Below are 12,928 nucleotides of genomic sequence, written 5' to 3' on the forward strand. Positions count from 1 at the left end.
TTCCAGTGCTGTGCCCCTCTGCAGCAGCTCTCTCCTCTCTCACAGGACTCACTGAGAGCAGCGGGAGCCATTGCATCCTGCTGCTGTCAATTGAATCTTGTAGGCAGAGAGCGGGGGGGGGAGGGGGGGCATGATGTGTGTGTTTATAGAGGCACAGAAGTAAGCCTGCACATGCCCCCCCCCCCTCCCCATAGGAGACAACTTCCTTTGGATGCACACAGAGAAGAGGAGGAGGCAAAATCGCTGGTGGACCCCAGGAGAGGAGGATCAGGGCCACTCGGTGCATACCATTACCACTGCACAGAGCAAGTGAGTGTAACATGTATTACTTTAATAATTGTTTAAGTCTCCTGCTCCTCTGTGTTAAATTTCTAAACAGGCCCCAGTAATATGAATTCATACACTTTGTAGCTTAGACTTGCAGATTTGCGAAAGGATTTTTTTTCTCATTTCAAATATGCATGGATTATCCAGCAACACAAACAAACAATTAGTTAATGTGCAAAACAGGAGCCCTGAGATGGCAAAGCACTGTGAGAAACAATTTTTCTGCCCAGCTTAGAGGACCAGGAAAACTAAAACACTCCCTACTATACTTAAAAGAGGAGTGTACTGGCTAATAATGAGCCCTATGATTGCTACCAAACCTCCTTAGCAAAAGTATGTAGGCATAGGACACACACCCTGCCCAGCCCCATTAAAATGAGAATTATACAAAAAAAAAAAAATGATTAGTTAAACCCACAAGTGCATCTATATACAACTATATATATCAGACCAAAATGAGGGACAAATGAGGAGGAAATAGAGACAGAGGGACTTTTTTTCCAAATCAGAGACAGTCCCTCAAAATCAGGGACAGTTGGGAGCCATCCTACTGAAAGGCTGGCCGTAGAATTGAAAAAAGAGCAGTCTCAAAGCAAACCTATGCTTTGCCCACTCAGGGAAAAGCAAAAGGTTCACTTCAATTCTGACACTAACGGAAGCACATGATCAGCTTCCCTTTTTTTTACCCTACTTCTCTGCTCAGCCATCCGAAAAAAAAAAAAAACAGTACTTTGGGGCATGGGGAGCAATGATAAGTAACTTGCCAGCACTGACATTGAGCCTATTTAGGTTAAAATGTATCGACACTCAAAAATAAATATGTAATATTGCAGCTTACTAGAGGTGATGTTACATATCACATTAGATTTGCTGATCTGTATGGCAGCTCAAAGTGAAGCTGCTCACTTTAAAGCAGATTTCCAGGCACTAAAACTTTTACTTAAATATATTCCTAAATAGCCGCAAAGGATATAAGCTCCCAGGAGCATCTAGCGCTCCTGCCTCTCATTCTAGCATCCTGGTTTTGGCTGTGGCATTCTCCTTGTCTGTCTGTCCAACTGCAAGGTAATTGATATGGCCAGGGCCATCTTACCGAATGGGCATGCTGGGCAGTTGCCCGGGGGCCTCACTTGCCGGGGGGCCCTACCTACCCAGCCCCAGCCAAGCATTAGTCCCGATTCCCGTGTGCATCCTGCCGCCAAACTTAGCAGGTGGCAAGCGCCCGTCGGCCCTGCGCTGCTGTCAGGCCACTTGGGCCATGGAGGGGGAGTCCACAACTGCAGGAATGCCTGTCTGCCTCCACAGGAACAGGTATACACAGGACAGTCGAGTCTGACTCCCGTCTGTGTGTGTGTTCACTGGACCCAGCCGCTGAACTTGGAAGCTGGCATTACTCTGGCACTGCTGTACCTATAAATATAGCCTTATCCATAATTTGCATTTTTATTCTCATGGGTGATTGTGCAGGCAGGGCCCCAGTGCACTGCATTGCCTGGGGGCATTTAATACTCTTAAGATGGCACTGGATATGGCCAGACTGGGTGGAGACCAAACCTGATATATGCCAGCCAAGCTTGCAGTCTCATGCTTGTGGTAGAGTGTGCAATAACTGATCAGGCTTCCTGTTTGTCTGCCCTGCTGCTCTGCTAGATTGGATTTCCTAGTGTATGACCTGGGATCGGATATTGACTATTCTCGGAACCCTGCCTGCCTTTTGGACTGTCATTAAACCACTCTGCCTGTCTGCCAATGGTAAGTACCTGTCTTCTTTGCTCAGTTTGTGTCAGTCCTGGCATGGTAGCCAGGCACTATAGAATTGTGTATAAGTCCTTGGGACAATCAAGTACCGGTAGGCCTGCTTGCCCTATGAGAAAGGGGGCTGCTATAGGTGAAGAACACAGGTGCTAGTTAAAGTCTCTGACCCCCTGCATTAGGGGTAAGCATGACATAAGCATATCCAATTCTTGTGCACCAAATGCTTTTGTAAATCCAAATATTACTTTGTGACATCATCACTGTGCTGTACATAGCCTGTGTAGAGAGCAGAATCATAGAAGAAACCCAGAAGGCTCCACCCACTATAGGCTGCCTGTAGAAAACTTTAGGAGGGGGCGGAGACAAGACCAGTCACCCTGCACAAGAAGAGAGAGAAACAGTGACCGGTCTTTATTACAGGAAGCTCTTGTAAAGTTCCTGTAAAGTCTCACTCTGGATTATTGCACAGATCTGGAAGAAATACACAAAGCACATACACATTCAAGAAATAATCCACATGACTCTTGTATTTAGGCAATATTTTCTTATTACATAGATCAGGTTTAAATAGTAATCGTAGTTTAAAATAAGGCTTCAGTCTCCTTCTATTACCCCATTGGATGCCGCCTGCAGGCTAAAAACTATTGTAAATACACAGATAAAATACATATATGGGGGCTGTATTACCCGCCAAAGGATTCCTGTCTCTGTCCATCTAGTCTTGAGGTTTTCACAGCTCTGCCATACAACACACTATCTTGCAGGGCAAGAGATCTAATTTTTTTTTGCTGCAGTTCAGTTACACTTACAGATCCTGTGACTGGACAGTGAAAGAAGAAGCAGCTAAGCGATTAACTCATCTCTCTGTCACTATACTTTCTCCTTCTATCAGCATGTCCCTTGTTAGCACTGCAGGATAACTGACTGACTTCTTCTCTTCTTATTGGAGCTCTGCTGTACAGCGAGTGCAAAAGGGTGACCATGACAAAGTCAGGTTCCCACGTTGCTTGCATTAAAATAAATATATTTAATGATTTGTTAATGAATAAAGAGCTGCTTTCATTTTTGTCTTTTAACATCGTTAACATTAAAAATGCATGCTGTTCTAATAAAAGCCTAGTATAGTGCTAAGTGTTTGCAGGGTCCAAAGGATTTTATAATGAGGAAAAATAATAATAATAATAATTAAGGTGGAAGTTGAGTCATTTATTTCTTTTCATTTGTAGCAATCTTTGCCTCTAATAATTGTATGCTCTGCTTTACATTATTGCTCTGTGATCAGCATTTTTTGTATTAAAAAGTCATAGAGTTGTAGAGTTGTACAGTCTCAAGGTTTTTCACCCTAATGCATTCTATGCATTAGAGTCAAAAACCTTTGGTGCTGCAGCTGCCCCCCAGACCCCCCCCCCCTTATTACCTGAACCCAATCATTCCAGCGACAAGTCCAGCGGCTCCAGCCGCTGTCTCGGGTCCTCATCGGATAGATTGATAGCAGCAGGAGCTATTGGCTCCCGCTGCTGTCAATCAAAACCAATGACACGGGAGCCGGGGGCAGGGCCAAGTAATGCTGTCTGTGTCAATAGATGCAGCAGCTGAACTCGTGAGCCCGCCCAGACGTGTGCCCCCATGAAAAGCGGCTCTCCGTGGGGGCACCTGATAAAGAGGAGGAGCCAGGAGCGCCGGGACACCCCAGGAGAGGAGGATCGGGGGCTGCTCTGTGCAAAGCCCTTGCACAGAGCAGGTAAGAATAACATCTTTGCTATTATGCAAAACAAAATGAACCTTTACAATCACTTTAAGACCCCGTTCACATCTTGCGACTTTTGACTGGGATTTTGGTTGAGTTATTTGCACACAATTTCACGTGTCACACATAGAACAGCCTATTCGATTCATGAGCTGCCCTATGCACGTTTCTCTCCCAAAAAGGAAGCGCTTGCCCCTTTTTTAAGTGACAAGCGTAACACATTGTGTTTTGCACCGATCACCACGTAATCACGTTACGCAACGATCGTGGCAGAATCACATTGCATTTGGGGTGTTATTAAAGAATGTCACCAATAGACGTAACATGCATACTGCAATAATTAACATGACGATTCTGCCTGGGCTCCCAAACCGCATGCGATCGCGGTCAAATGCAAGTTTTAAAAATGGGCTTCTCTTGCACCATAAAGGAGCTTGAGCTTCTTTTCGGGTGACTCGCATAGGGCAGCCCATGAAGTGAATGGACTGTTCTATCTGCAACATGCAAAATCGCGTGCAAATCAGCCAACCAAAACCACGAGAGGGAATGTTAGCTCCTGCTACGCGAAAGTGTGAATGCAGCATTAATCTCAGTCCCTTTTTTGGGTTATAGCTCCTATGGGTACCACAAACAAATGTCTATGATTCCGCCACTTCAGGTGCCACCACCAGCACCATTCTCGGCATCATTATACAGTGAGCGTGGATCACAGAAGTGGCACCCTCCTGGGGAGCCGGTCCACGATGCCCATCACTCACAGAAAGTGGGTTAAATAATGACAGGTGTTATTTAACCTAGAAGACTGATGACATCTAGTGGTGAAAAGGAATTACTGTATAGGACAGAACCAGGGAGCAGGTAAGTTTTGCAGCCAGAGTTTTTTTTTTTTTTTTTAAGAAATGCTTTTTTTGATTGGAATTGAAAGCTGCTGCATAGTAGACAATGACAGCAGGCTTACTACAGCAACTTTCAGTGCTGATCTTATGAGATGTATGTACTTCCAATGTAAACACTGTGACGGTCTGTAAGGTAAATGGGGGGTTGGGGGGAAAGCTGTATATTGTACACTGTAACAGCCCTACCAGTTGGGGGGAATAATAATTTTGGCAGATATACAATGGGGGTGATTTACTAGAATGGTAGAGTGCAAAATCCCGGTGCAGATCTTCATAGAAACCAGTTTTTCAAGTTTTTTGTCAAAGCCTAATTGAACAAGCTGAAGTTAGAAGCTGATTGGCTACCATGCACAGCTGCATCAGATTTTGCACTCTCCAGTTTTAGTAAATCAACCCAAGTATCTCCTGGATTGTAAATGCATTTTATATTATGGAGGATATAGCAGAACAGACTTGAGACCCCCCATTTGTAGTTGAAGGAGACTCCATGGAGGGCAGGGACACAACTGGAAACTGTAGTGGCGACCTATTTTCATTGAAGTCTTTAGAGTATTACAAGATGCCAGAGAGTTAAGCCTCGTACACACGCAACGATTGTTGGCCGTGAATTTTCGGCCAACGTCCGATCGGCCGATTGTCGGCTTGTTAGTATGATGCTTCCGACAACCGACTGCGACTTTTCGGCCGAACAAAATCTGGTGTGCATGCTATAAAATTTTTGTTGCCCGTCAACAGAACGGCCAATTGTTCGTCAGTCAGTACAGATTTCGGCAGACAAAAATCAGATGAGCAAGACTGGGCATGCTCAGAGAAGAAAAAACACACGGAAAGTTAACCAGCACATGACATCACTTCTGAAGTTGGTTTTTGTTGGCAGATAAAATTTGTGTGCAGTCTAGGCACATTTCAACCAACACAACAACACTGGACAAAAGATGGCCGATCAGTCGGCCAACAATCGTTGCGTGTGTACGAGGCTTTACTCTACCAGACCCCACCTACAAATGAAATATACATTTTTGGGTGAAGAAGCCCTTTAAAGCTGAACTCTAGGCACAAAAACATTTATTTAAATATACTCAATGACCACAAAGAATATAAGCCCATTTTGTGTGTCTCAAAAGCCTTTGGAAACCCAGGTATTACCTTAAAAATGTACCAGTTACATTATCACTGAGCTGTATACACTGATCAGCCATAACATTATGATCACTGACAGGTAACGTTAATAACATTAATGATCTCGTTACAATGGCATCTGAAAGTCAGTAGGATTTATAAGACAGCAAATAAACATGTTGTCCATAAAGTTGATGTATTGAAAGCAGAAAAAATTTTTCATGGCAGTTGGTTGTGTATGAGGCTGAGTAGCCACAGACTGGTCAGGGTGCCCATGCTAACCTGAGTACACAGCCAAAAATGCTTACAACGGGCACATGAGCATCAGAACATAATCCCAAGGTAATAGAAGAAGGTGGCCTGGTCTGATAAAACCCCTTTTTTTTCTCATCACGTGGATGGCCGGCTGTGTGTGCGTCGCTTACCTGGGGAAGAGATGGTACCAGGATACAGAATGGGAAGAAGGCAAGTTGGCAGAGGCAGTGTGATGCTTTGTGCTGTTGGGAAACCTTGAGTCATGCCATTCGTGCGAATGCTACTTGACACGTATCACCTACCTTTGGCCCTGTTCACAGCTGAGCTTATTTCAATTCATATAACGCTTATCTCTGAGGTCTCAAAACGCCCAACAAGCAAAATGCCATTCATTTCAATGGCCCCTGTTCACATCCGAGCGTTTTATCGCTTGAAGCAAAATGCCTGAAGCTCAAAAAAGTACATGAGCTTCTTTTTTGGCAGATTATAGACATTTTTGTTAGATGTCAATGCCTGCCTCCAAACACCTGCAAAAAAATGACTAAAAACGCCTCAAAAGAGCCCCAAAAACACCTGAAAGTGATACGCTCAGGCGTGCATGGAGCCTAAACATTGTTGGTGACTAATGCCTCGTACACACGCAACGATTATCGGCCGACCGATCGTCCGACTTTTGTCCAGAGTTGTGTTTTGTTGGTTGGAATGTGCCTAGACTGCACACAAATTTTCTCGGCCAACAAAAATCAACTTCAGAAGTGATGTCATGTGCTAGTTTACTTTCCGTGTGTTTTTTCTTCTCTGAGCATGCCCAGTCTTGCTCATCAGATTTTTGTCTGCCGAAATCTGTACTGACTGACACGGAAAATCGGCCGTTGTGTTGACGGCCAACAAAAATTTTATAGCCTGCACACCAGATTTTATTCGGCCGAAAAGTCGGAGTCGGTTATCGAAAGCATCATACTAACAAGCCGAAAATCACAGCCAACTATCGATGCGTGTGTACGAGCCATTAGTACACCCCTTTATACAACCGGTATTCCCTAATGGCACTGGCCTCTTTTAGCAGGATAATGCACCCTGCCACACTGCAAAAATGGTTCAAGAATGGTTTGAGGAACATAACAACGAGTTTGAGGTGTTGACTTAATCTCCAAATTCTTAAGATCTTAATCCAATCAAGCATCTGTAGGAGGTGCTGGAAAAACAAGTACGATCCATGGAGGCCCCACCTCGCAACTTACAGGACTTGGATCTGCTATTGGCAGGGTAGTGCCAGATACCACAGCATACCTTTAGGAGGTCAAGTGGCATCCATGCCGTGATGGCTCTGGGCTGTTTTGGCAGCAAAATGGGGAGCTATTCCATATAAGGTGGGTGGTCAATATGTTATAGCTGATCGGTGTATAGCCTGTGCAGGTAGCAGAGCTGTGGGAGGGACCCAACAGGCCCCTCCCACTACAGCCTGCCTGCAGAAAACTACAGTAGGGGGCGGAGACAAGACCAGTCACGCTGCACAAGGAGAGGGAGCAGCATTGAGTGGTCTTTATTACAGGAAGCTCCTGCAAAGTGGTAACGTTTTATACTGGATTTCTGCACAAATCTGGAAGAATTACACAAAGCACACCAAGATTCATGCAAGAACATGCACGCTATACTGTATATATATATATATATATATATATATATATATATATATATATATATATATTTATATATAAACATTTTTTTAATAACATTTGCTTATCCTGGTGTTCATTTTTAACTCAAATTACTAATCAACTGCAAGTACGAATGCCATAAAAATATATCACTTTTATATTCTCAGTTAAACCTCTATAAATATAATACAAATAATTGTAACAGCATGAATATACTAAGAAAATGCAATAATATCATGATAAGAATATTTTTATGACTTCAACACACTAGAGTCTCTGTATTTGTATTTTTTTCTACAGCTGCAGTTATTTAGAGGCTGTGGAACTGCAAGGAGCAGCAAGACTGAACTAGAAACTATTAATGCATGTTGGATCTTGTCGCTTCATTTTGTGGCACCACAGCAACTTCATTTACAGGTTTTCCACTCAATAATGCTGTGCAAAGAGGTTGAAGTGTAACACGCTGAGATCCACAACATCCAATAAGCTGAAGTGAAATCAGATCAGCGAAAAATGAATTCTGATTGACTGATGTCCGGCACCACACTTGCTTTACAGAACAAACCTGTTTCTGTCCAATCCATACAATAGGTTATAGCAAATCCCAGCACCTGCTGTTCTCCAACTGTTGTGGATCTACATGTACTAGCAAGCCCAGTCCGTAGCTGGGAGTGCATGCTGGAACTTGTAGTCATAGACTAGTGGAATAAAATCAAAAAGGAAACAACTGAATCTAGTTTTTATAATGCACTGGTTCTAGCATGCCATTTGTAGCTGTAGTGTCTCTTTAATGGACATATGACTCCAAGTGGTTCAAGTAGGTAGGCTACCTTCAAAATCTATCCTAATCAAAAATCTCAAAGGTTAAATCTTAGGTTGTAGCAGTAGAGTAATGTACCATATTTTAAATCTATTAAAAAGAAATATAAAATAATAGAAATATAATATAATATAATATAAATATATATATATATATATATATTAAGAAATATGTATTAAGAAATATGCATTAAGAATGTATTAAGAAATATGCAAAAATCCATAGCAGCCCAATCCATATAGGCAACTAACTGGTTCTTATACGTTACTATGCCTTTAATATAATCACTGCTTTTTTCACTCCCTTATCAGTCTGACCACAAATGTTATAATCTGATTGTACAATCTCCTTAAGGCCCGGTTCATATTATTGCATTGCTGTAAAGCACACATTTGTGCGTGTTAGCGTATGCAGGGGTCTTCAAACTATGGCCCTCCAGTTGTTCAGGAACTACAATTCCCATCATGCCTAGTCATGTCTGTGAATGTCAGAGTTTTACAATGCCTCATGGAACGTGTAGTCTGGCAACAGCTGGAGGGCCGTAGTTTGAGGATCCCTGCCGTATAGTAACACACTTTACTTGCATTGGTGTGATGCGGTGCCATTCATTCAGCATGGCACCCCAGCGTACCTTGCCAATGGAAGTGCACTATGAACGTCAATGCACTGATGTGCATTGGGGTGCATTGATCCGGTTTCTGAAACACTGCGATGCATTTCTAGCTCATTCATTTTACACGGGCTGCCTAACGGGATGCACAAAAATGCGTGTAAAAAAAAAAAAAAAAAAGAGGCACATGCAATAACGCAACATGTGAACCTGGCCTTAGAATGTAGTGCAAGAGTTGGCGCAACTGGATATACATTGAACAGACTATTTGGGCAAATTTATATACTACATAATTTTTGGTATATGTAAAGGACACTGTACAGAGCTTGACTGTCCAGATATGGTGGAACTGCAAGTCCCATCAATCCAGAGCAGGCACACCCTGAAGGATATCCTGGGACTAAGTCTATAACAGCAACAGGCTGCCTAATGTTAGTTTCAAGTCTACAGACTGTATCATGACCAAAAGAGAAAGACAAAGGCAGGCAATTCATTTCAAGGTAGCAATGTGAATGCATGCTAATAGATGATAAGAGAGATACTTTTCTGACTGTACCTGTTTCAGTGTAGCGCGGTCGGCTCCTTTCTCTCTGGTAGTAGATGAAATCCAGGCAGTTCTCGTTCTCCACAATGCCACTATAGCACAGGTCTGCCACCAGTGTGAGCGCTTTCATACAGATCTCCTGCTCCCTGTCTCCAGGCATTTCCTACCACCATCCTTGTGAAGCCGGGAGCTTGGGTTGCTCTGCTGGACCTCTCCCCACCCCTCCCCACCCAAGACGGCAGAGAGGGCAAGTTGCAGCTTTTGATGTGGCTGCGTAGCGAGGGGCTGAGGCACAGTTCACTGTCACTGAACACACAGCGCACACCCACGGTATTCCCAGGAGCTCACACCTAGTCGAACTCCCAGTTGATGGCAGCTGACTGAACTCTTTACCGATAACACCTCCAAGAACTACTCCCAACTGAACTAAAGAGTTGACTAAAGGAAACTCTACAGCAAACTCTTCAACTGGTCCTCGAAACTCAAGATGTTCTTCTCCAAAATACCTTGACTGTTAACATCCTTATCTCTAAATCTCTAATAACATAGTCAAATGAGCTCCTCACTCTTGAAACCCCGAAAATCACACTTGCCTAAAAAAATCATACCCAACTCTCTAAAGCTAATTGGGTGAGCTCACTTCCCACTCGACAGTAGCACTCAACTGACCACCAGCCACCTAAACTCTTTAGAGGTCATGTCCAATGTGTATCCTTTGGCCTACCTACCCAGCTGGACCAAGCCCAGCTCACACCCAGAGGGATCTGCCTGCCTTTCTATGAATACGAGCTGCTATCTCAGAGCTCACCTTCCTTACTTTGCAGAAGGGACCAGCTCCACCTCTCAGGCTGCCAAGACGAAGACTAAGAAAGTACCGCTTTCTCTGCTCATCCCCTCCCTCCCTTTCTCTCGCTCTCTCCTTCTCTCTGTAGCAGATTTACCGAAAATCCTTTAATGTGAGTTCATAAGCTACATACAACAAACAAGGGAGAGGAGTCAAGAACCTGATACTCTCTTACATGCAAACTGAAATAAAGGAAAGTCTCTCTAGACTTCTGAGCTGCTCCTTATGGTCTCCTCTCCAAGTTTTGCATTGCCTGTAGCTGGAGGTTTGGTGTGGATGGAATTAACAGCCTTCAGCACTGCCATTCTCCGACTCCCTGCGCTCTCTGTGTGATAGAAGCTAGTTTTCAGGATGTGTTTCTGATGCTGAGCTCTTACAAAGACTGATGTGGATGGGAGGAGGGGTGTGGAGCATGCTATATAGCTCTACGAGCTGCCTGCCTCTACAATGCTCCCGCTATTCAGTACCAGTTTGCATTTGCTCTTAGGGAAGAACTCTGCTAACCTGGAATCATAATATAAAATAAGCTTAACTCACAGGGCTTTCACACAAGGATTAGGATCTTTATTTTCAAGAATGTGACTGTAATGTCAACTGCCATTGAAAATAACTCCTTATCCTGGTGTGTTAGCTTTGTGAACTGAGCCTAATGTAATTTTAGAAAAAGGATCCCTTATGAAAAAAAAATGTTTACCCTTTTTTAAAGCCTAAAAACACATGTAAAAAATCAGAAACAAATAGAAGTACTGTACGTGGTAAATTTTTTATCTTAGGATGTCATAGCTGGGGGGGGAGGGGAGGTGGCACAGACACAGCATAGCTGAGTCTCATTATAGTAATAAAGGAGGGCAGGTACAGACACAATGGGGCTGATTTATTAAAACTGGAGAGTGCAAAATCTGGTGCAGCTGTGCATGGTAGCCAATCAGCATCTAACGTCAACGTGTTCAATTAAGCTTTGACAAAAAAAAAATGGAAGCTGATTGGTTTCTATGCAGAGCTGCACCAGATTTTGTACTCTTCAATTTTAGTAAATCAATTTATTAAAATCTGCTTCAACGTGCTCAATTTAGTTTTGACAATAAGCCCCCGTTCGCATTGGGGCGATTTGACATGTCAAATCGCAGCCTATTTCTGGCAATGGCACCACCTGAAATGGTGCGACGCCGATTTTGCGGTGCCGCACCGATTCCCAAAAGTAGTTCCTGCTTTACTTTTGGCGACTTCTGGGACGATTTCAATATACGTCTGTGCTTAAAGCTGCACAGATGTCTTTGAAGATGCCCCAGAAGTCGAGCTGAAATGCGGCTTTGAAATCATACGAGTCAAAGCCGCATTCAGTGTGAATGAGGACTAAAGCTTAGAAGCTGATTGGTTACTATGCACAGCTGCACCAGATTCTGTGTCCACCAGTTTTAGCAAATCTCCCCAAATATAATTTTGGGTTTTTTTTTTGGTTTAAAGGATAGTCAAAGGAATGAATCTGAATAGAAACTATACCTGCACTTAACATAATTTTATTTTCCTCCCTTTTTAACATTATGGTGCTCTTTTTACACTCAATTCATGACACATCCCTCTATGGCCAGTGTTATGTACACTGCTAGGGTTTCTTACATACTATCAAAGAGCTTACCCCCATAGGCAGAAGCTCTCCTTTGTAGCATTATTAGATTAACTGTTGAATTTAGGGCAGACACACGCTGGGGGTCTTCAGCTGCTTTAATTAAATCTGGGCTTCTAGTGTGTTGCTGTACCTTTAAGTGGGATTGGGATACCACCAAGGCAAATCTGCTCTGATTTTATTTAAGTAGATTTAGATTTAAGTTGGCCATAGATGGTTCCAATCGAATCGTATATGGACAGGCTGAATGTACCCAAGTTGATCAACCGATCAACTCAGAGGCGTAACTAGAACCTTCAGGGCCCCGATGCAAGAAACCATGAAGGGCCCCCCAAACCGGGGCCCTTCCTTTCAAGCCCGGGGCTTTTCCCACTAATCCTGGGGCTCTTTACTCTCATTGCATGGCCTTTTATTATGGTCCCGCAGCAGGATCCTTTCACAAGTTCTGCAGTGGGCCCCCTTCCTGCAATCTTGGGGCCTTTCCACAGTGGTGCAATGCCAGGGCCCAGTTGCAAGTGTGACCTTTGAGATCCTGGAAGTTCACCCACTGGTTTGCTACTGGGCCCCCTGGAGCATGGGGCCCGGTAGCAATTGCAACCCCTGCAACCCCTGTAGTTACGCCCCTGGATCAACTAAAGGGCCATACACACTATAAGATTTTCTGAAGACTTTTTCCTTCAGATTTACCTTTTCTATGTAGTGCAAGGGCCTGCCAGATTGCATACACAT

General features: G+C 43.6%; 1 protein-coding gene across 3 annotated transcripts in view; it reads right to left on the reverse strand.

Moving 5' to 3' along the window:
- SYT9 (synaptotagmin 9) overlaps window positions 1–10,945 on the reverse strand; it is a 304,507-nt gene extending 293,562 nt beyond the window's left edge. For all 3 annotated transcript variants that reach the window (XR_014225801.1, XM_082270207.1, XM_082270206.1), the window contains exon 1: window positions 9,744–10,945. Coding sequence is in view for 2 of the 3 variants with exons in the window: in XM_082270207.1 (XP_082126333.1) it covers window positions 9,744–9,891 (148 nt within the window). In the remaining variant the exon portion in view is untranslated. The remainder of the gene's footprint in view (window positions 1–9,743) is intronic.
- Window positions 10,946–12,928: the final 1,983 nt, after the last annotated feature.

Source organism: Pelophylax lessonae (genome assembly GCF_965119305.1).
Source record: "Pelophylax lessonae genome assembly, chromosome: 10".
NCBI classification, from domain to species: domain Eukaryota; kingdom Metazoa; phylum Chordata; class Amphibia; order Anura; family Ranidae; genus Pelophylax; species Pelophylax lessonae.